The sequence below is a fragment of the Zonotrichia leucophrys genome, chromosome 6 (genome assembly GCF_028769735.1).
Source record: "Zonotrichia leucophrys gambelii isolate GWCS_2022_RI chromosome 6, RI_Zleu_2.0, whole genome shotgun sequence".
In the NCBI taxonomy this organism is placed as follows: Eukaryota; Metazoa; Chordata; class Aves; order Passeriformes; family Passerellidae; genus Zonotrichia; species Zonotrichia leucophrys.
This window is the reverse complement of record NC_088176.1, coordinates 32,730,593-32,753,874: the sequence shown is the minus strand read 5'-3', so window position 1 is coordinate 32,753,874 and position 23,282 is coordinate 32,730,593. Positions and strand designations below refer to the sequence as shown.

General features: G+C 52.3%; 2 protein-coding genes across 5 annotated transcripts in view; both read right to left on the bottom strand.

Moving 5' to 3' along the window:
• Nucleotides 1–1,305: 1,305 nt before the first annotated feature.
• On the bottom strand, nucleotides 1,306–9,049 carry SLC29A3 (solute carrier family 29 member 3). Of its 3 annotated transcripts, none has more exons than XM_064716912.1 (6): nucleotides 8,913–9,049; nucleotides 7,900–8,152; nucleotides 6,250–6,332; nucleotides 5,392–5,618; nucleotides 4,378–4,540; nucleotides 1,306–3,501 (listed from the first exon to the last, which is right to left on the bottom strand). In XM_064716912.1, exons 2-6 carry the CDS (start codon nucleotides 8,146–8,148, stop codon nucleotides 2,829–2,831), a joined length of 1,395 nt encoding a protein of 464 aa, XP_064572982.1. In that variant the 5' UTR covers nucleotides 8,149–8,152; nucleotides 8,913–9,049; the 3' UTR covers nucleotides 1,306–2,828. The 3 variants fall into 3 exon arrangements, with proteins under 3 accessions (XP_064572982.1, XP_064572986.1, XP_064572983.1); XM_064716916.1 differs by having other exon boundaries at nucleotides 8,869–8,914; XM_064716913.1 differs by lacking the exon at nucleotides 8,913–9,049 and adding an exon at nucleotides 8,622–8,818.
• A 1,849-nt stretch (nucleotides 9,050–10,898) lies between these two features.
• UNC5B (unc-5 netrin receptor B) overlaps nucleotides 10,899–23,282 on the bottom strand; it is a 60,352-nt gene continuing 47,968 nt past the window's right edge. Inside the window, exons 5-17 of one of the 2 annotated variants that reach the window (XM_064716773.1) lie at nucleotides 23,084–23,264; nucleotides 21,991–22,158; nucleotides 21,185–21,349; nucleotides 20,483–20,515; nucleotides 19,807–20,001; nucleotides 18,914–19,309; nucleotides 18,266–18,353; nucleotides 18,014–18,182; nucleotides 17,268–17,501; nucleotides 15,905–16,054; nucleotides 14,826–14,990; nucleotides 14,545–14,738; nucleotides 10,899–13,485 (exon numbers count right to left, since the gene is read on the bottom strand). In XM_064716773.1, the coding sequence (XP_064572843.1) occupies nucleotides 13,320–13,485; nucleotides 14,545–14,738; nucleotides 14,826–14,990; nucleotides 15,905–16,054; nucleotides 17,268–17,501; nucleotides 18,014–18,182; nucleotides 18,266–18,353; nucleotides 18,914–19,309; nucleotides 19,807–20,001; nucleotides 20,483–20,515; nucleotides 21,185–21,349; nucleotides 21,991–22,158; nucleotides 23,084–23,264 (2,304 nt within the window). In that variant the 3' untranslated portion in view covers nucleotides 10,899–13,319. The remainder of the gene's footprint in view (nucleotides 13,486–14,544; nucleotides 14,739–14,825; nucleotides 14,991–15,904; nucleotides 16,055–17,267; nucleotides 17,502–18,013; nucleotides 18,183–18,265; nucleotides 18,354–18,913; nucleotides 19,310–19,806; nucleotides 20,002–20,482; nucleotides 20,516–21,184; nucleotides 21,350–21,990; nucleotides 22,159–23,083; nucleotides 23,265–23,282) is intronic. The other variant, XM_064716774.1, reaches the window with a different exon arrangement.

Sequence of the window (23,282 nt, the reverse complement as noted above, 5' to 3'; positions counted from 1 at the left end):
AGTATCCATATAATTTTATTTTGTGTCCTATAGCTGAGGGCATGGGGTGATCACAGAAACAAAATCTGGGAATGCATTTTTAGGCAGGTGAGGGAGACACATGGAGGCAGCTCAGCTCCAGCCAGGGTCTGTCTCTGGAGCTCAGCCCTGGGGAGCAACTGCCTCCCCTAAAGCTCCTGGAGAACTGCAAGGCAGTTTTTGTGCCACTGTCATGTTTTATGAACATCCCTTCACTAGGGTTTTTCTCCTGAGAAACATCAGAAAAGAAATGTAAACAATAATTATCTGATTGCTTGGAATGTAGTTTGGAGGTTGCTTACCAACAGGTGCAGCTTTGATTGGTGTTATGTGAATTGTTTTTAATTAATGACCAATCATGGTTCAGCTGTGTCAGACTCTGATCAGTCACAAGATTTTATTATTCATTCCTTTCTAGCCTTCCGATGAAATCCTTTCTTCTATTCTTTAGTATAGCTTTAGTATATAATTTCTTTTAATATATCATAAAATAATAAATCAGCCTTTGAAACATGGAGTCAAATTCTCATCTCCTCCCTCGTCCTGAGGAGCCTCAGACACCAGCACAGGTGTGGATCCCTGCAGTGTTGCTCCTGGCTAGAGCACCATTCCAAGCCTTGGAGCTGGGCTCCATGGCTGCTTTGGTTGTCAAAGATGCATTTATCCCAGTTTATGCCAGGATCATGGGAGAAGTTTGGGTTGGAATGGATGATCACTTAGCTCCAAAGCCCTGCTGCCATGGGGAAAGAAAAACCTCAACCCACCTAGGCACAAGAAGCAGCTGTATTTTCATTTTACCCCAGATGCAGCAGCCTCATTCCACCCTCCAGCACCATTTCCCTCCTCAAGGTTTCCTTACCTGGAGCTCCTTGGCACGTCCCACACTGAGCAGGAATGTGGCTTCTCCCAGGCACTGCCATCACTTCCCTGCTGCTCTCTGCAATTCCCTGTAAATGATCCCTCAGAGGCCTGGCAGCCTCCATCCCCACACCATGGCATTCCATGCCCACACCTGCTTCTCACCCAGTTTGCATCTGCATTGATTTTCCTCCTCACTTATTAACCTTCCTCAGCTGCACGCCACCAAAACCAGAGGATAAATCCCCTTTCTGCTCACTCCCCCTGCCACAGGAATGCTCTCCAGGCAGTGATCTCAGGGCTCCTTGTCAGGGATCTCTCTGAGTTCACAATCCAAGCTGGGAGAGAGGGATGGCCACAAGGAAAACTGCAAGCTGGAACTGCATGCATCAGTGCACCTCCAAGAGAAATCATTCCAGACACCAGCAGTTGCACAGGATCAGGAATTCTCTTTATTAGCAACAGTACCAGATAATTGAGCTCTCCCTGCAGAGGAATTTGGGCTGTAACAAGGAGAGGAGGAGCAGAGATGCAAAGCAGTAAAACACCAAGCCAAATCTCATCATTCCTTGGACTGGGGTGAAATGCACGGGGTGAAGACAGGCTCACCAAAGACCACAAAGGGAATTTCTGGTTGCCAGCACCAGGCTGGGTTGGGCTTTTTGACCAAGTGCTGCATTGTTCCAGCAGCAGGGAGGGGATGGGAGCTCTGGCCCCAGGAGGGGCTCCCAGCACCCCAACCTCAGCCCTGGGGCAGTGACCAGCATGGATCCTGCTGCTCTCCCACATCCAGCAGCTCCAGGGCAGGCAGCAGGTGCTGAGAGAGCACCCAGGAATGGAGCATCTGCTCCTAACCCAAGGAATCCATTTCCACAGCCAGCACCCCTGAGCATCACTGCACTGCCAAGCTCTGCCTTTAGATCACTTCACCTCTCGCAGAGCATAAATCCAGCCCATTTGAGAAAATAAACACAGCAATCGGATTTAGTCCAGGCTGTGCTGGCATATGGGAGTTTAAATGGCTTTAAAAGCCAGTTGTCTTTGGGTGGGCCATATTTTTGGGTGTCACAGTAGCTCACCCCTTTGAGAACATCTGGAGGCCATATGGTGCCTGTCTACAGGAATTAGGCAGATTTCTGCTGTGAACCTCATACCAGGGCCTCTCTCCTACCTCCTCCTGGCTTTCACAGAGAGCACAGACTGAAGACACACTAAAAAACTCAGGTTAGGCCCACTCAGCATTTCACTTGCCTTGGGGTCACACCACAGTCACAGCAAGAACAATGTTCCTCTCAGCTTGCCCTTGGAATAGTCCCCAGCACTAGTGGCACCATGCTGGGAGGTAGATGAGCCCTCAGTTCAATTTTATGTGGAAAAAATTAAAGCAAGAAAAACTCCAAGTGGACCATTTTCCCTTTTATATACATATAAAAATTATTTTTGTGCAATGATTGTATGAAATCTGTGCAAAAACATGCCCCAATCCCTGGGGCAGCTGCTATTTGTTCCCTAAGTTGTGAGCAGGTGCTCCAGGGCTCAAATCCCTTTTAGTTCAACACCACTATCACAGCTGAGTGAGGGGTGAGCCCTCCCTAAGACCACCAACCCCTGAAGGGCTGAACTCACAACAGTGCAGCACCAAGACCCAAGGTGGCCCCAAAAGCCCTGGGTTCAGTTTAAAGCCACTGGCACACGGGTAAGGGATGGTGTCCCTGAGCATCCTGGGGAGGATGAGGCTGTTTTGGTCCCTGCTCCATTCAACTGGGGAGTGACAGTGTCTGACAGAACCTTCCCAAGCACAGGAGATGCCCCTTCTCAGAAGGGAGATTTTCCCTCTGCATCCCCCCTGGATGCAGCTACCCCCCTGCCCAGACAGGCAGGCTGCCTCCAAACCCCAAACCCCCAAGAGCAGCACCACAAGCTGAGGGTATCCCCCTCCCTGGCTGCCCCCTCTACACGAGGTGCACCACGAACACAGCGCAGGCAGAGCCCAGAGCCAGCCCCAGCACCAGGTAGAAGGACATGACCACCCCTGCTGCCTCGGCCAGCTCCTTGGGCACGATCTTGGGGCCGTAGACCATGACCAGAGTGCCCAGGTAGCCGTTGCTGAGCCCCAGCAGGGCTGTGAACAGCACGGGGTAGATGTCCCTGTTGAACAGCACGGTCCGGACGTGAGCCCGCGGCTGGTAGTTGCTGAGGATGAAGAGAGGGAGGAAGATGGTTCTGAGGAGGACCAGGGCAGGCAGCAGCTTGCTCTTGGGGCCTGGCACCTGGATCCAGGCAGTGACCTGCCTGCCACACCAGTCAGCAAAGTTGTACAGCAGGAAACAGGTGAGGGGTGTGAAGTACTTGGTGCTCCAGGGGCTGCCCGAGGCTTTGCTGACTGACTCGATGTTGGAGGAGAGGGAAGGGAAGATGATGATGGAGATGAAGAAGACGTAGAAGAGGCAGAAGCCGAGGAGGGCAGTCTTGTGCAGGATGGGGCGGAGCGGGGGGATGCCAGCACTCCTTGTGAGGAAGGAGGAGGAGCTCCCGGGGCCTCCTGGCTCTGCCTGGTCCTCCACGGAGCTGTCAGAGGGCACAGTGACCAGAGAGGGGCTCTCCTTCTGGCTGCTCAGGTAATACCTGCAGAAAGAGACACAGGGGAGCATGGGGGAATGCAGCTGAGACTCGGAGAGAAGCTGGAGACACAGCTATGCCTGCTGGAACCAGCAACTCCACTGTCACATTTTCTGACAAATCCCTTTGCCAGGATTTCATCTCCTGGGAAGATGAGGAGCCTCAGCTTCTCCTGTGTTTGCTGCTCTGAAATGTGGCCTGGAGATTGTTTATCCAAACATGTGAATTGTTTTCAACTAACAACCAACCACCATCAGCTGTGTCACACTGAGGATTCAGTCAGGAGTTTTTTATTATTCATTCTTGTTAAGCCTTCTGTCTGTATCTTTTCTCTTTCTTTAGTATAGTATTCTTTAATATAAGCACATAAAATAATAAATCAGCCTTCTGAGAACATGGGGTCAGATTTCTCATGCTGGGGACCCTCACAAACACCACACTCCACCACACCTGCAGCTCCCAGCTTGCACAGAGAGGTGACCCCTGCACACGCAGCATCCCCTGTCCCCATCTCTCTGCACCCTCAGTGCTCACAGAGGGGACCCCACTGCACGCAGGCCCTTGGGGGCTCTGGGGGCTACAGGCACCAACCAGACCAGTGGCAGACAGGATATGGGGACACTCGTGGCTGGCTGCCCCTGGGTGAGGGCTCTCTGCTGACTCCACACATTTTGGGAGAGGCAGCACTGGGGGCCCTGGGAAAGCTTGGCAGAAACTCAGCCCTGGGCTGAAGCTCGGTTTCAGCCTGTGGTTTTGGTGAAAGGGGAAGCGCGGCTGGTGACAGGGACAGGGCAGGGAGCAGCAGCAGGGCCAGTGTCCCGTGGATCCCCAGCCATCCCACTGCAATCCCTCTGTGGGAGGCCCTGGCAGGCTGGCACCCACCTGGAGTACTCCAGCCGGGGCAGCAGCAGGTACACCACGATGCAGATGACGATGAAGATGTCGGCAGTGAGGAAATAGGCCAGGGCGCTGTCGGTGACGTCGGCCGCCGCTGCCAGGTCTATCACGGAGGCCACGGCGCTGATGGTGCCACCCATGGCCTGGCCTGCGTGCGCCAACAGAGTGGGCACAGTGAGGGACACACAGCAACAGGGGCACCCAGAAACTGCTCTTGTGACATGCACAGCTCCCCAGGGAGCACTGCCCCACAGCTAGGGCACAAACACGCTCCTCTCCACCTCCACAGCCCAGGTGCCATCCTGCACCCCTTCCAACACAGCTCCCCAGTCCTTCTGCTGGGTTTGCAGCTCCCCAGTCCTGCAGAAACAGCCCAAACCCTTCCCAAAGCCTAAACCTGCCTTCCCACCAGCACACACAATCAGCCTCCCTTCTGCACTCCCCCAGATGGGGATTCAAGGCACCAGGGGCAGGAATGCCATCTCAGGGATGTGGTGCTTTCCTTCCTGGAGATAAACTCATTAAAAACACTCCTGTCTTGGCCCCAGGAAAAATCTCACCCTCCTGATTTTTCCCCCCCTCCTTCTCCTCTTGGTTTGTCAAGCATTCCACAGCATATTTATAATGTTATCAATGCTCCAGGGAGCTCATCACTCACGGCTCCCAAGCTGCCCCTCATCACTCATGGAAACGCTGATCAGAAAGGAGCAAACAAGGCAAAGCTGCTGGAAACGACAGGGCAGGGGGATGTCACCTCCTTCCCTCCTTTCTCCTCCTCCTCCTCCCTGCACCCAGCAGCACTCCAGGGTCACTTTATGGCTGTTTACAGAAACCAAAGCTCATGTGACCGAGCAAGTTTCTCCTCCAGCAACTTCCCTTTATCATTAGGGCAAAGTTAAGCTTCTGAACCAAACCCCCACATGACAAAACCCCCAGAGAGAAAACCACAGAGCCGAGCAGGGAAAGCCCACGAGCACGATCCCAGTGGGATCAGCCAACCTGAGAGCAGGGCCTGCAGGTTCCTCATGGGGAAGCAGCTGCTGAGGCCGAAGATGCTGCTGGAGAAGACGGTGGAGGCACTGCTGACCACGGCCACGCAGCCCACGGTGAGGGTGAAGAAAGGCGTGGTCCAGGTGGAGGTGTCCACCTTGACCAGCACGGTGATCACCAGGAACACAGCCAGCATGACAAACAGGGACGACAGGATCCGCACGCTGGCAGCAACCCTGGGCACAAGGGAGGGAGTCACTGCTGGGCCTCAAACCACAGCTGAGGGTCAAACACGGGACAGGGGCAACTCCTGTGCTGGCAGAAGGGTAAAGAGAATAAAGAGAGGTGGGAGCAGGTGAGGGAGCTGGAATCTGGATGTTAGCCATGCAAAGCCACGCCTGCAAGCATGCAGCAGTTTGATGTGGGATAAGGAAGGGTACAGATGAAGGCAGGAGGCTGTTTGAGGCTTAAGCCTCAACAAGGAGCAGCTGGTCCATTTCTCATCCCAGTTCAAGGGCTGGTAAGGCCAGGGCAAGGTGCTGCTCCTACCTGGATGAGCCTGGCTTTTGCCAACCCTGATGACAATAAAGTATTTTTAAAAGGCAAAACCTTTTGTTTCCAAGCAATTAACCAAGGAATTCATTAGGAATTCATTTACTCAAGCCAACTGCAGGCACTTGTGGAGCAAGGCACTTCTCCCACTTCACCTCAGCTGGCTGCAACTCAAGGAGGGGAATTTTGGCTGCACAGGGAGGCTGAGCTCAGGATGCCCTGTGGTTTCCCCCTGAGATGGGAAGCTGGAAAGAAGACAGGAGCAAAGCCAGGGAGCAATGTGGCTGGGGTACTTGGGATCAGAGCAACACTTACTTGTTGACAAGCAAGAAGTTTCCAATCAGGCACAGCACTGAGGGTATGGTGGAGGCAATGGAGATGTAGCTCTCAAAATAGTCCTGCCAGGAAAAAAAAAAACAAAACCCAAATAAAGTAAAGAACGTTGCAGGGGGAACAACACATGAATTTCAGGTCTTGAATATGACACAACAGGGAGTTATGGGGTGTAGGTGTCCACCTTGCAGTGTTGGAGCCCATGCTGCAAATTGCTCGGGGCAATGGGAATTCTGGGATTTGCCCTCCCATAGCCCTGGGACACAAATACAGAAGAAAAAAAACAAACAGTGAAAGAAAGAGCTGTCATGGTGCTGTGCACCATCAAAGTGTGGCTGCTCCCCCTCCTCTCCTCTCCCTTGGAGGGGCTCAATCCCATTTTTTTGCTGCAGGAATCTCAGCCAGCAGGTAGGATGAAGCCCACAAACAGGAGGATGACCTACATGTCCACCCCTATCACACCAGGTTCTCATTTTCTGCACTTATCCAGCTCCAGAGATGGGGTCTCATCACATCCAACCAGGAGAAGGCACTTGGCAGGTTCTCTCTGCACAGTTCATTATTTTTTACAGCTTGGCATCATATTTAATCAGTTTACAAGCACATTCATCTCTTCTCTTCCTTATCAGGAGCTTCACTGGAAGCAACAGGAAATCTAATAATCACTCCTAGAGGGTCCAGATAGGCAGAGACTTAAATCTCTGTGCTTGTGGCATCAGCTCAGCCAAGCAGGAGGTTCAAAGCTCTGCGGCCACACGATGAATCAGGAGAGAAAAGACAAAGCAAAACACAAAGCTGGCTGCTAAAACTGCAGCTTATTTACCCACCTACTTAAAACAAACCTCCAAACCATCCTGGGGATACTCAGTGCTTAAAAAGTTAATTTGCTTCTGCTTCTGGGGAGGAAAAGTGACTTTCTGATGCTCTGCACCAGGCAGAAGTGTGCTCACAGTACATCCCAGGGAAATATTCATTCATTCCCACAAATGGGCTCACACCAGCAGTGAGGAGAGTGCTTCAGAGCCCCTGCACCACATTTTTAATGCAGCAGCAGAATGGTGGGTGGCAAATGCAATCCATGCCTGGACCAGTGGAAAAGATCAGGTTCCACACTCCTCTCTCCTCTTGCTGGGTTTTAATCCATGTGCAATGGCAACTCTTCTCCCTCCTTGGGTTTTCCCACCCTTCACGGATATGCTTTCATTTTTGGCACTACAGGACATATCCAGTTCTTCTCCCTTTCTGCTGAGCCCTTCAAATAAACCCCAAAGCCAACCTGACATCTTCGTCCCTCCCACATGCAGGTCTGATGGGGAAAAGTGTCATCATGGAAGTGTTTAACCCCACATTAACTCCAAACACGCTGCCACCATGCCTCAAAAGCCCCAAACCAGAAAAGAGCATCACTTTACTTCAACCCAGTCCAAATACAGGTAAAAGGCATGACCACAAGATGACTTGAAGCATCTTCCCTGTGGCTATTTTGTAAATAAATACCGAATAAACTTTTCCCTCTGGGGCAGGGGAGACCCTAGAGGATGTTCACTAACCTTCTGGGGAAACAGAGGAGGAAAACGAGCCTGTTAGGAAGGAGGACAGGTGATTTTTTTCTGCCTCCAAAGCAGCACTCACCCGCAGGTCCGAGGCCGCCTGCCCCGCCGGGCCGGGCTCATCCGAGCAGTTCTGCAGCTTGTACCTCCAGTAGTGCTTGGCCGTGATGAAGAAATTCCAGGGCAGGAGGGAGCCGATGCCCAGGAGGAAGAATATCAGGTAGGCGCCGTGCCAGCGGTCCCTGGGCTTCTGCAGGCTGTACCCGCTCCGCACGGCATCCTCCAGCAGGGGCTCCTGGTCCGGGGCAGGGCTGCTGCCTGCCGGGAACATCGTGCTGGGAAAAACAACAGGGACATTGTCACACCAGGGCCCTTCCACTATCCCAGGCTGCTCCAAGCCCTGTCCAACACATCCTTGGGCACTCCCAGGGATCCAGGGGCAGCCACAGCTGCTCTGGGCATTCTCTGCCAGCGCCTCGGCAGCCAAACACTGAAGGAGCGAGGGAGGGATGGGAAGCCACGGGGAAAGAGACTCAGCACATACCACCCGTAATTCCACCCATAATTAATAATTAACCCGTCCACCCTTGGACTTGCAGGAGTAAGAAACCTCGCTCAGCTCATGCCACGCTCCAAAAAACACCCAACAGCAGCTGCCAAACCCGCAGCGCCGTCGGGCTCGGCAGAGCAAGGCGCAAACTCGTAGTAACGCGGCCGGGCTTTCGGAAAGCACTTGTAAACCGCTCGTAAACTACTCCAGCACCAGCGCAGCGCGACGTCAGCCGGCCGTGACAAATGACTCACAGAGACACACGGCATCATCACCAGGCGCAGGAAAAACACCTGAAAACGCCGCAGGAGCCGGCCCGGGGCACCGGCACCCTCAGAGCCTCCCGCCCCGGGGCACCGGCACCCTCAGAGCCCACCGCGGGCCAGGCACAGCGCGTGGGAGGCGGAAATGCCGGAAACCGAGGATTTTGCGGACAAATCGGGAATTTCGACAGCGGGGAGCGCCGCTCCTTCCCTCCCTCCCCGCAGCCCCCCGTTCTACCCACGCGTCCCCGCTCCGCCCGGCCCCGATACCGCAACACTTACGCGGGTCCCGCCCGGCCCGGCCGCCTCCGCCGCCTTAGGGCTCTGCCCCGCCCCGCCCCGCCTTTGAAGAGAAGGCCACGCCCACCAACCACATAGACACGCCCCCACAGTGATTGGACACGCCCCTATAGGGCTTGGCCGCGCCCCGCAGGAAAAAGGCGGGAGGCGCGGGCTGGCCACGCCCCCTCAGGGCTGGCCACGCCTCCTCCGTTCCAAATACCTGTAATAAAATGGTTATAAAAATAGCAATATAATTCGAGTGATATTAATTTGGACAATTTGGATTTAGGACAATATGAGGCAATAAAAACAAAGAGTTATGAACAGTCCAGGTGCCTTTTCTGGGCAAAATAAGCCCGAAAAAGGCCCCATGTTAACAGAGGATTAACCCTTAAAAGCAACAGCCTGTCGCATATTCATACACCTCATTCAGGATGCATAAATTCCATTCAAACACAGGATTCTGTCTGGGCAGTGTCAGCTTCTTCCTCTGAATCCTGACTGAGTCTTCAGGGCTGAGTGAGGCAGGAAGAACTCGATAATGGAGCAATAAATTCTCTTTCTCTGAAAGATTCAGGTGTCCTGTGGCTGCTATCTTAGTGGGACTACCTCATTCCTCTCTTTTTAAAAAAAGTATCTCACATAGCATCGTTTCTATTTTAACATTATGTTACAAACTAAAACTGTATTTAACACACTACTTAAGAAAATTAACACAGCATAACTTCCTAACATAACACATATAATATTCATTTGAATATTTGTGGAAAGCCAATCAGAAAATACGCGTTTTTCACAGGGCCCGAGTTCAATGTGCCACTGCAGGGATTTGGGGGGGTTGAATTGGAAGGGGAGATAGCAAACTGGGAGTTTCAACGGGAGAAGGAAAGGGGGAATTGGGCAGAGTTGGACCAACCTGGTGTGATGTCCCAAGGCAGGGACAGGTGGAACAGGACTGTCTGTAACACTCTTTACAAGGAAAACAACTCTGGCAGGGCTGGGCATTTTCCTGTGGCTACGTTATGATCTCTGTGCTGGCAGGGCAGCGGTTTCATCCCCATTTTTCCTCCCTGCCTGCAGAATTCCCGCTCCTGCCCAGAGCACGGACAGTGATGCCATCTCCTGGTGGCAATGAGGTGAGCTGAGTGGCCAGGCAGGGACAGGGGGCTCCTGGAGCTCCCTGCAAACCCTCCTGGCTTACTTCCTTGCTGGGACTTTACCAAAATAAAAATTCTCTCACCCCCAGCCAGTGTGGATGGTCAGTTTGCACATCTTTGCTCTTTGTTTTGGTGCATGGAACTACTTAGAACATAGACATTAGCTCAGATAATGTATTACTTTTAGTACAAAAATGAAAATGTTTATTGTGCCATTAATATAGAACATGCAATCTGTGAACTGTAGGCATGCATGGACTAATTTTTATTTGTTGCAACGTCAAACAGGGAATGTTTTGACCAGAAATGTCACTGTCACTGTTGTATTTTCTGGAAAAATCTCTTCGCCAGGATTCTTCTCCTGGGAAGCTGGGAAGCCTCAGAGAAAAATTAAAACAATAATTATCTGATTGCTGCTCCTGTGTTTTGCTGCTTTGGAATGTGGTTTGGACATTGTTTACCAACAGGTGATTGTTTCATTAGTTTCATGTGAATTGTTTTGACTTAATGGCCAATTGGGGCCAAGCTGTGTCAGACTCTGGAAAGAGTCATGAGATTCATGACTTCTTTTAGCCTTCTGTCTGTATCCTTTCTGTATTCTTTAATATAATATAGTATCTTAAAATAATAAATTAGCCTTCTAAGAACATGGAGTCGGATCCATCATTCCTTCCTTCACCTGGGAACCCCACAAATACAAGAGAGGGATCCCCAATCCCTGCAGAGGCCAAATCCAGCAGGAATGGTGAGTGATGAACAGCAGAGTGGCAAGCAGATTAAGCAGATGGTTTCCTTTTTTTTTGTTTTTATTTTTTTTTATTATTAGACTAGGAAATATAATTTATTGCATAAAAATTAATTTGTTACAATAGGAATGCTAAACTTTATTTACAGTTCTTTAGTTTACAGAACAAACAGACGAGGGTTTAGAGGATGCCACTGGGCCCATCCCCTGGACATATAAATATGGAAAACACATTTTGGGGCAAGAGATGGACACTGCCAGACCATGGGAATGCCTTGGCTGGAGGAGCCCCTGGGAGGAGTGGAGGAGCGGGCACCCACGGAGATGGAGGCAAACCCTGCATCCCCCCTGCCCTGCTCCTGCTCCTGGTCAGAGAAACGGGGAGCAGCTCCCCAAAGATGCACTTCAGCCAAGCCAGGGCATGCTGCCTGCCCAAAGGAAGGGGATCAGAGATGGAGAGGGATGGAGAGAGGCACCCACGGGCAGGACGGACAGACAGACACACACACATCCCAGCACAGTGATCCACAGAGCAGAGAATGGGAGCCAGAGAGATTCCCAGGTGACCTGAAGGAGCTTCTCATCCCTCAGAGAGCCCCGTGGAGCTGAGGAAGGAGCCCTGGAGACCATGGGCAGCTGGATTGATCCACTGAGTGTTTATTGCTCTCCAAATCTGCTCTTTCTTCCTTAGCTCAGAGGGTCTCAGAAATGGTCAAATGCAACCCAAATGACGGATGAATCCCTTCTCATGGGGCACAGGAGCTCTCCTAGCAGCAGTTTTCCCACCCAGCACAAGGGGAAAAGATCCCTTCTCTCCCACAGCCTTGAAACCCAGCAAGGAGTGAACCCCAGGGACCCTGAGACAAGCAGGGAGCAGCTCAGAGCTTTCCAGCAGGGCCTCAGGAGTTGCCCACAGGAATGCTGCCATGTCCCAGCTAATACTTCCACTGTCATGCTCCCAAATACTTCCACTGATGGGGAACCCACAGCCTGGCAGTGTGACCTAGTCTAATCCTGAGCTTACCACCCCCTTCCTATCTTTTTTTAGTTTTTTTTTTTTTTAACAGACAAATTTCTAAGATACAGCACTCGGTGAGTAACTATTTCTACCTGCAGGCAACCTAATTTTTTTACCTTCATCAAGACACCGTATCTGAGTGAGGAACCTCGTTCCTGCCTACCACTGGGTTACTTCCCACTCACCCCACAGCTTCCCCATTGTTATAAAAAACCTGTTCCAGGGAAAAACAGGAGCTGCAGTGAGGGATGGAAACCTGAGCACTCCTCCTGTGAAACTGCTCAGCCTGGTTGGCAGCTTGGGAATACCAGAGTATCTCTCCCTGAATCCGTGCTGGAATACTGCATCAAAATCCAGGCAGGAGCGCAGGGACCTGAAGTGGAGGCAGTTTGAAGTGGCCACATCCCAGCCTGTCAGCCCCTGCTCTCCCCTGACCCCTCCACACCCATTTATCACCTCCCTCTGAGCCCCAGCCCAGGTTTGGGGTGCTCACTGCAAAACCCTGCTGGGTTTACAACACGCCCCCCTTTAGCCTCGAGTCTGGAGGTTGGCGCAGGACTGAAATCTTTGGTTTGTACTGAACTTGTGTAAATGAAGGCGTAGCCATCCTAAAAAGCTCCCCCAAACCATGCCAGGGAAGAATTCATTAAAAATACCCAGATCTGGATGCACTCTGCCCACCCTGAACCCTAAATCCAGGGCAGCATCCCTCATCCCTCCTTGCAGGTGGAGCGGGACCTGTCATTCCCACTGGAAAAGGGAGTTTGCAAGGACAAAAGCCTTGGGAAGGGTCTGAGCTGGCCCTGAAGCAAAGGGGTGGGGAGGCACTTCAACCTCTGGACTCCCTGGGGGTCCCAGGACATGTAAACATGTTTTCCTCAACTTGGATCACACGCTTTTCCCTACAAAAGTGTATCCATTGAAATCTCTCTCTGCCACCCTGACCACAGCGACGCTCTTGCTCTCACACACCAAAAAAAAAGAGATTTATAAATCTGTCTTTTTTTTCTTTTTTCTGTATTTTTTTTTAAAAAGGACACATCCAAAGATCTGGATAATAAATTATTTGCGTTTCCTAAGAAACTCTTTTTTTTTTTCTTTTTTTTATCTTTCCTATTTGCCTCGTTAAGCTGCCTGAAGCCTTTGACAGAAGTTAAGCCTGGATTGTATTCATCTCTTCCACGCAGAAATGCTATTAAAGGAGGAGGAGGAGGAAGGGAACCCAAAAACAAGAAGGAAAAGGAAAGCCCCCATCCCATTGACTCGAGAAGCCCTAATTCCTCCCCGTGCCACGAGGAGGAGGAGGAGGAATGCTGTGTAACACTTGGATTGCTTGTAAACGCTGAGGATGGGTCTCTAAGGCTGACAGTGGTGCAGGAGAGGTGCCCTCCCCGCTCAGGACGGATGTGCCTCCCCTTGCCACGGGGGGAGGACCCTTCCTCAGCCCCTGCTTCGTCCTCCTGGCCCCCCAGGCGTGGGGAGCAGCATCAGCAGTCCCCCTCCGTGGCCATGACCACCAGCATCTCGCTCTTGCCCATCTCCTCTAAGGCACTGGCCAGGGTGTTGAGGTCGCCGTCGTCCTGGTGCTCGGCTTCCCACAAGTCCAGGAGCACCCCCGTGGGGCTGGCTTTGGTGGCAAAGTAGTTCAGATACCTGAAAGGGAGAAGCAGGAGAGGGTTGGGCTGCTGGGGTGCCCCTTTGGAGGCGGCAGGAGGGAGGATGCTGGATTGTCACAGACATGTTTTATGGAAAATCCTTTCCTTAGGATTTTTCCTCCTGAGAAGCTGAGAGGCCTCAGGAACAAAATGTAAACATTGATTATCTGCTGCTGTGGAATGCAACAGGTGCATCTTTGATTAGTCTTATATAGTTGTTTCTAATTAATGGCCAATCACAGTCCAGCTGTCCTAGACTCTCAAGCTTTTGTTATACATTCCATTCTTCACCTTTCACATTCTTCTGATGAAATCCTTTCTTCTATTCTTTCAGTACAATTTTAATACCATATATATCATAAAATAATAAATTGAGCCTGCTAAGACATAGAGTCAGATTCTCATCTCTTCCCTCTTCCTGAGACCCCTGTGAACACCACCACAGTGAACCTGTTTGGAACATGAATTTGGATGGAAATGCTGTAACGTGAGTGCCAAAGCCCTGGAGAGACTGTCTGCAGTTTTTAGACAGAGCTGGCATTCATGCAAAAGCAATGTAAGCTTTGCTTTGCTGAAATGACCCTTTCTCCCTTAGGTCCTGGGGTGAAACCAGGTGGGAATGGCACAGCCATTGTCCCAGAGAAACAAGGGCCATTCAAAGGGACAGGAGACACAGGACTGTGGCACAGATGGATGCCAGAATAGTTTGGCTTGGAAGGGACCTTCAAGATCATCTAGTTCCAATATTTCCAGGGTGCTCCAAGCCCTGTCCAACCTGGATTTGAACACTTCCAGGGATGGGGCAGCCACAGCTTCTCTGGGCGCTCTGTGCCAGGGCCTCACCACCCTCAGGGGAACAATTCCTTCCCAATATCTCATCTAAACCTTGCCTCTTTTAAAATTTAAAATCATGTGCAAGGATAGAGATGGATACAACATATCCCCATTTATGGATGGACCTATACAGCAGGACACAACCCCTCTGGATGTCTGCAGCTGGCAGGGAGCACAGAGTGAAGCCTCCCAGCTGGGGAAAGCAAAGCCTGGGGACACCCACCGGTCCATGGAAAGCTTCTGGGCGAGAAGTCTCCAGTCGTTGCCCCTGGAGTTGGGAGCATCCAGGCTGTTGCAGATCTTCTGCCGGATGGAGAGGGGGATTTTGAAGGCGTAGGGTCCCACCTGGGTGGTGGAGGTGGAGGTGGAGGTGGCACCGCTGTGGTGGGAGCGGAGGGTGTCGGAGGAGCTGCCGTGCTGGAAGAGGAAGGACAGGGTGAGACACTGGGGAAATGTCCCAGCGTGTCCCCTGGTGCCTCCTCCCCTCCCCTCCCCTCCGCTCACCTCTCCCAGCGTGACGTGGAGCTGGAAGATCTGCCCCTCCCCTTCCACCTGCCGGACGCAGATCTTGCAGGTGAGCTCGGTGGAGGCCTGGCTGTACCTCTCCAGGGTGAAGGTGCAGTGCAGGGCTCGCTGGCTGCCGCTCCAGATGTGGTAGAAGGGGATTTCCTGTGGGCCAACAAAGCACGGGCTCAGCCACGGCTCCAGCAGCTCCCACCTCCTCCAGCCACCCCGTGAGGGCTGAGGTGGGACAGCAGGACCTTGTGGGAATCCATAAAATCAGAGGGTTTTGGGAAAGCTGCAGAAGGCAGACCTCAGAACTGTGATTAGAGCTTAGCAGCAGCCATGAGATTGGTCAGCAGAAAAATTATAAAGAAATAGAAAAGTAAGGACAAAGTAAGGTCTGTGTATTAAGGTGTCTAGAATAGTCAATATTCTTGTCTAGAATAACTCCCTAAGCTGCAGAAGAGTATATCTAGCTATATCTACTTTTCTAGTATATCTAGAACTTTCTAATGTCTTTAGACATACTTTTCTAGTATATCTAAAGACATTAGAAAGTCCTAAGCTTAATTATGGAGCTCTGTGCATTGTGTTCTAAGGCTCACAAGCAGGTATTGTATTTGAAATAAGCAAGCATTGTTTAACCAAAGGTACGTGTGCTTATGGTGGTTGGATAGAACTACTGTCAATATAGAATACTATACAGATATAAATACTGTCAATGTGCTTTTGCTTTGTGTGATTGGTCTAAAAACTTATAAAGTGAGTTGTAACATTGAGTTCTTGGTCTGCTGCTGGGGATGTGAGCTGATAACATCTTCCCATTGTCATAACCATGTAATGAGGCTGATGCTGGAAAATCAAACAGCTCAAGGCACGTTCCTAGCAGTTTGTGATTTGTACAGAGACCCCCGGCCAGTGACAGACCTCACAGAGAGCATCCCACCAAAAAGAGCAGGAAACCAGTCCCCTTTTTCCTCTAACCCTTTTGGGAGACAACTCAGCCCCAGAGCCCCGTGGTGCCTCGCTGAGATGTAGCTCCCAGTGTGGCAGCCCAGCTGCCCCAGGCCAGCCCTCACCTGGTACTTGGCCAGCAGTTTGCTCCTCCACAGCGCATGCGGGATGTCGTGGATGGAGAGGCGCAGGTTGTGGTAGCTGTCCTTGAAGGGCAGGGGCTTGGGCTCCTCCAGCAGGTACCCTCCCAGTGTCCTCTCCAGCTCCAGCACCTCCTGTGGGCACCACGACAGGCAGGGTGAGAGCCAGGAGAAGGGCAGGGGCTGCTCCTCTGCCCAGCGCCATGCCCAAAGCCAGGATGGATGGGGGAGAGGAGTTGCCAAGAAGAGACAGCATGGAGAACAGCTTTTGCCACCCCAACAGAACTGGCCACCTCATCTCATACACCATCCCCACCTAAAACTTGAATTTCCTAATGTGAGCATCTATAAATGTCTCCTTGGAGGATACAAAGCTCCAGCACAATGGTCAGGCACTCCCTTGAAGGGTGCCACTCTATCTGCTTTTAACACCATTCCTTCAGCACACCAGCAGCTTTTAGGAGAAAAAGACAAAGCCAGGGGCCAGAGCCCTGCCTGCATCCACACCTAGAGGCACCACATCAATCCCAACAGGCTGCACTGGACAAGTCACAGGGAACCAAAGAGCCCCAGCACTGGTGGGTCCAGGCAGCCAAAGCATCCAAACTCCAGCTTCCCGTGATGCACTCAATGTTATCTATGACATAAAACCTGTCACAGACATCTTTTATGAAAAATCCCTCCTTAGGATTTTTCCTCCTGAGAAGCTGTGAGGCCTCAGGAACAAAATGTAAACAATAATTACCTGCTGTTGTGGAATGCTACAGGTGCATCTGGGATTGGCTCATGTGGTTGTTTCTAATTAATGGCCAATCACAGCCAGCTGGCTCAGACAGAGAGTCCGAGACACAAGCTTTTGTTATCATTCTTTCTTTTTCTCTTCTTAGCCAGCCTTCTGATAAAATCCTTTCTTCTATTCTTTTAGTATAGTTTTAATGTAATATATATAATAAAATAATAAATCAGCCTTCTGAAACATGGAATGAGACGAGATCCTTGTCTCTTCCCTCATCCTCGGACCCCTGTGATCACGATCACAAAAGCCCTTCCAGGGCAGGGAGAGACATGGATCCCTGCAGGATCTATAAAAACCTGCCCATCAGCAGCCAAACCTCTTGTGTAATGCCTGCAGGAGGGGTCCCAGCAGAGGAGCTATACAACACCCTCCCTGTTTCCTTCAGAGAGGACAAGGAAGGACAGGCAAAGCAGTAAACACCTCATTATTTCACTGTGGTCACTTTGCAGGCAGTTGCATCAGGTTGGCTGCTCCCCAGGGTCAGGCCACCCTGAGAGGCACCAGGCAGCATCCTGCTGCCCGCACAAACAGCTTTGGGAAGGGGATATTTACCTTCAGAGCATCTGGCGTGTCCTCCAAGCAGTAGACCTTGAGGCTGTACTCCAGGGAGGTGCAGACAGTGGGAGCAAAGATGGCCAGCTGCAGCCTCTTGATGGCTGACCTGGAGTAGGACTCCCCCACAAAGACATAGGTGCCAAGCTGGTCCAGCAAAATGTGGCAGGACTTGGCTTCCAGCTGGCAGTAGCAGGGAGTGTTGAGGGTCTCCTCATCCAGGGTCACAACTTCCTACAGAGATGTCGCAGACAACTTTTATGAAAAATCTTTTTCTTAAGATTTTTCCTCCTGAGAAGCTGAGAGGCCTCAGGAACAAAATGTAAACAGTGGTTATCTGCTGCTGTGGAATGCAACAGGTAGATCTTTGATTAGCCCATGTTAGATATTTGTAATTAATGGCCAATCACAGCCCAGCTGGCTCAGACAGAGAGTCCGAGACAGAGCCTTTGTTATCATTCTTTCTTTTTTTATTCTTAGCCAGCCTTCTGATGGAATCCTTTCTTCTATTCTTTTAGTATAGTTTTAATGTAATATATATCATAAAATAATAAATCAGCCTTCTGAAACATGGAGTCAGATCCTCGTCTCTTCCCTCCTCCAAGAACCCCTGTGAACACGGTCACACAGAGACACCAAGATTGAGGGATGTTGAGGGATGCTGAGGGATGTCAGCCCATCATCCGAGGGGTTGTGCCTGCCCTCCAAGGTCTCTGCTGGCTGCAGAGCCTGGCTTGCCCCCTTACCTCCCAGTTTCCCTGGTGGGACTGTGTTTTCAGCTGGTAGATCCAGTCCGAGGAGGCGACGTCGGCGCAGTGGGGAATGGTCAGGACAACGGGGCGGCACAGGAGCAGCCCCGTGGGCCCACAGCTCACTGCAGGGCTCAGCACGGTCTGTGTGCCCTCAGAGGGCAGCCTGGGGAGGGACAGGGACACAGGTTGGACAGGGAACTCCGTGGTGGCCAGCGAGGAGGGTGGGTGGCCAGCGGGGTGACTTACAGGGCGGTCTCAGCCTTGTTGAGCACCAGGTACATCTCGTAGAACTTCCCCTGGGGGATGGCCCCGTGGGGCACCAGCAGGCTCACCCCTGCAATGGCACACACAGGGCTCAGTCATGGGCAGTGAGGGAGAAACCACCCTCCACCCCAGCCAGAGAGCACAAGGAGAGCTGGGAGCCAGGGCAGCACGGAGAGGAACACCTCCAGGTCACAGAAACATGGAATGCTTTGGGTTGGAAGGGACCTTAAAGATCATCCAGCACCCTGGCCTTGGGCAGGGACACCTTCCACTATGCCAGGCTGCTCCAAGCCTTGTCCATCTTGGCCTTTCACACTTCTGGGAATCCAGGGGCAGCCACAGCTTCTCTGGGCTGTCCCATGCTTGCAGGGATGAGCCAGGCCAAAGCTTTTCCTTCACTAGGAAGGAAAATCCTAATCTTTGGGGGTTTTTGCAAGGTGCTGGCCCTGGATCAATGGCAGGGAAAGACCAAGGCAAGCCCAAGGAGGCTGTAACCTCCAGCCTGAGATGCCTGGCTTGGGAATGGCTTCCTGCCTTCCTTCCCTGAGCCACGTTTGGGACAGCAAAGAGCTGTTCACACAGGGACAAGATGATGGTCCAGCAGCCACACAATCCCAGCCAGCAGCTTACCTGTGCCTGGCACGGTGAGCCTTCCCCCCAGGTAGCCAAATGTGCCACTGGCACTGTAGCCATGCTCCCGGGGCAGGCTGAGGAGGTGCTGGGAGCCCAGGCCTTTGCTCCTCACGTTGGCAAAGTGGCCGTCCCTGGCCATGTCCCCCGGGTAGGTGCCGGTGGCAGGGACCCCCCCCAGCAGGTCTGTGCCATCGTGCAGCCCTGGCGAGGAGGAGGAGGCGGTGGAGGAGTTGTAGACCTTGATCTTGAGGCTGGGCAGGGGGTCCAGCAGGGGGGAGTTGGTCATGGGGATCTTGTCAGAGGAGTCCTGCAGGGCGTACATGGGGCCGCGGTACACGCCCGCGCTGGCCGTCAGGTCCGGCTGCATGGATGGGTGCAGCAGCTGGGGGTTGTCTGCAGGGACACCAAACACAGATGGGGGATGAAGACAGAGGTGGAAGCAAGGGCATGGAGAAGCACTGCTTGAGTGGGAGACATCACAGAATGGTTTGGGTTGGGTGGGACCTTCTCATCTCATTCCAAACCCCTGCTATAGAACACCAGACCAAGCTGGTGCAGCAGCTGGGGGTTGTCTGCAGGGACAGCAAACGCAGGTGGGATGAGGACAGAGGTGGAAACAAGGGCATGGAGAAGTACTGCTTGAATGGGAGACAGCCCAGAATGGTTTGGGTTGGGTGGGACCTTCTCATCTCATTCCAAAGCCCTGCCATGGGCACCAGACCAAGCCGCCCTGATTCCCGCCATCAACACCTCACCACTCCCACTTCAGCCTTCAAAATTCAGTATATTCCCTTGGGAAAACAAGACTGGCAGCCCAGTGAGGATCCACCCTCTCCTGTCACTTTGTTTCTGCTGGCCCTAAGGCTGGTGAAGACCTCCATGGCTCTTACCATGCCGGGATGTCTTGAAGTTGACGGGGTGGAAGCCCCCGGTCAGCGCGGCCGAGGAGTCGGTGATGTCCGTGTCGAAATCCCGGCGCCTCCTCCGGTACACCACCACCCCCACGGCCATGAGGATCACGATGAAGACAAAAATGGCCACCACCAGCCCGGCGTACAGGGCCACATCGCCCGTGGCCTCCAGCACTGAGGGGGATTAAAGACACGGAGGTGAAAAAAGGGGCAGCAGAAAAGAACATCAAGACCCGCCATCACTCCCCAGTCCCACCACTGGAAGAATGCTCCCTGGGCCTGCTGGAAAGGCTGGCAAGAGGATGGAAAGTGTTTTCCAAGAGTAGGAAGTCAAGATCAATGCCAGAGAATGAGATGGAGGTGAAGCCCTTAGATCTTTTGAGGACACCTGGCCACAGCTCGTGGAAACTTCACCTGAGCACCAAGGGTCTCAGAAACGTTGGGTTTGTGCAGCTCAGGTTCATGAAGCTGTGAGCAACTCTCACATCCTAACAGGACAACCCACAGGAGTTTTAGAGTGGGCTTTAGTTGTTCCATCTTCCCACCCTGTCCTTGCCCAGCTGCCAGGGAATGCCTACCATGAATTCAACAGAACAAAACCACAGGAACAAACAAACCAAAAAAAAAAAAGAATGGCCATGAAATGAGCACTTACGGTGGCTTTTGGGCTCGTTTAGAATTCTTTTATCTGTTAGGAAAAACAAAGTTAGAAAAGAAAAAGGTGAAGGTGATGATGGGGATGAGATGAAACAGAAAGTGGGAGGTAAGCCAGCCCAGGGTGGGGCGTGTGGGAAATCAACATCATTCCCCGAGACATTCCAAAACCCAGGTAAAAGCATGGTGACAAGAACATCCCCGTGCCCAGGAAGTAAAGGGGACAGTGGTGTCACACAGCAGCAGGTGGCAGCATTGGCTGCCTGCAACATGCTCACTCACAGGTAGCAGCACCATTACCATCATTATAGATTTATTTCTCAAAAAAACACCTCCAGAACTCCCAGCAGTGAGCCAGGGAAGGTGTTTTCATGGTGTGGCTGAGAAACCCCACCTGTTGCTCTGCCTACCCACAACCAGCTTTATTCCAACAGAAACCCCAAACCAACAGGGGCGGGACAGGGGCCTCAATGCCAGCAGCACATTCAGATCCCCCAAAATCCCCAATATCTCTTCTTCCAGGTAAGAAATAACTCTAGAAGGGGCAAAATATGCTTGAAAACACCTTTTTAAAGGTGTTTTCAGTGCTCCATCAGCTTGGAGGCACAGCCAACAAAGCGTGGCCAATGTCAGAGCGCCACAGGCAGAGTGGCATCCCCTGTGGCACGTCCCCATGCCCGTGGGCACCCTGCTGGGTACTCACTGTGCAGGCAGAGGCCGTCAGTGCAGTTCTTGGAGTCCAGCAGCACGCCGCTGCAGTCCTTGCCGCCGTTGCGGGGCGCGGGGGCCGCGCACTCGCGGCTGCGCCAGTGGGTGCACTCGGTGCTGCACGCCGACCACTTGCTCCACTCTGTCCAGGCACCATCCACTGTGGGCACAGACACAGCAGGGTCAGCAAAACCCTCCCACTCTGGGGACTGTTATCCCAGTGCTCCTAAAGAGCAGCTTGTTCCAACCCATGGGCAGCGGCACCTTCCAATAACCCAGGGTGCTCCAAGCCCCATCCAACCACTGACCACTTGCTCCACTCCGTCCACGTGCTGTCCACTGCAGGGTCAGCAAAACCTTCCCACTTTGGGGAGTGCTTCTAAAGAGCAGCTTGTTCCAACCCCCTGCCCTGGCAGGGACACCTTCCACTATCCCAGGGTGCTCCAAGCCCCATTCAACCTAGCCTTGGGCACTACCAAGGATCCAGGGGCAGCCAAAGCATCTCTGGGCAACCTGTGCCAGGGCCTCCCCACCCTCACAGGGAAGAATTTCTTCCCAGTATCCCATCTAATCATGCCCCTATGAAGCCATTCTGAATCCTGTCTGTGTCAAGCCTTTCTCTGTTCTGCTGCCACTCCAGGCCCCTGTAAGTAAACTCTCTCCGTGTTGCTTGTAGGTTCTCTTGAGGTACTGGAAGGCTGCAATTAGTCCACCTCAGAGCCTTCTCTGGTCCAGGCTGAACAATGCCAACAATCCCGGCCACAGGCAGCGTGGGCATGGCCGTGCCTGAGCCCTGCTCACCTGGGCAGAGGGTGGTGCAGGTGATTTTCTGGAAGGGCTGCCCGTCGCAGAAGGAGCCGCCGTTGAGGGGCGCGGGGTTGGTGCAGGTCCGCGTGCGCTTCTGCCAGCCCCGGCCACAGCGGTTGTTGCACGGAGACCACTCAGACCAGGTGGACCAGCCACCATTCACTGCAGAGGACAGGGGCAGAGTCAGCTCTGGAGCCCAATCCATCAGCTAAGCCTCGGGCAGGAGCTAAGCCTTGAGTTCTTATACCTTCAGTGACCCCCTGTTACAGCTCAGCCTCGTGAAGAGCAAACCACAAAATTCCCTCTTGTGTCACCACCCCGTGCCCGAGATGCTCAAGACTGCTTTGGTCCTTTTTCCACTTGGCAAATATTTTTTGTGTCTGGCCCTGAGGAGATCTTTGATTTCACAGCAAAGTTCAGCCAAATACAGCTTTCCAGCTGCTTTGAGAGTCAGAGCAATCCATCTGGATCCAACCTCCATCCACCCTCCCACCTGTCGCAGACAACTTTTATGAAAAATCCTTTCCTTAGGATTTTTCCTCCTGAGAAGCTGAGAGGCCTCAAGAACAAAATGCAAACATTATCTGCTGCTGTGGAATGCAACAGGTAGATCTTTGACTGGCCCATGTTAGATGTTTGTAATTAATGGCCAATCACAGCCCAGCTGGCTCGGACAGAGAGCCGAGACACAAACCTTTGTTATCATTTTTTGCTATTCTATTCTTAGCTAGCCTTCCGACGAAATCCTTTCTTCTATGCTTTTAGTATAGTTTTAATGTAATATATATCATAAAATAATAAATGAACCCTTCTGAAACATGGAGTCAGATCCTCATCTCTTCCCTCATCCTCAGACCCCTGTGAACACCATCACACCTGTGACTACCCAGTTGAGAATGCTCGGAAACACCTCCACCCCTCCACCTCAAACCTCTCCTTACTGCCTTGGAAGCCATTGGAGGCTCCTGTTCTGCAGATATTGGTTATCACCATGCACTAATTCCCTCCTAGCATTCCCAGAAGTGCCCATAGTCCCCCTTGGCTTGGGGGCACAGCCAGCACCACAGGTCCCCTTGTGGGCCGGTACCATAGACGATGACAGCGGCCGTGGTGCTGCGGCGCTTGGCCACGATGTTCTTGGCCATGCAGGTGTAGTTGGCAGTGTCCAGCAGCCTGGCCTGCTTGATGATCAGGTTGTGATCGATGGTGATCAGGAAATTGGTGTCCTGGCTGGGATCGATGACGTCCTCGTTCCTCAGCCACTCCACCTGGCATGAAAGGAAGGG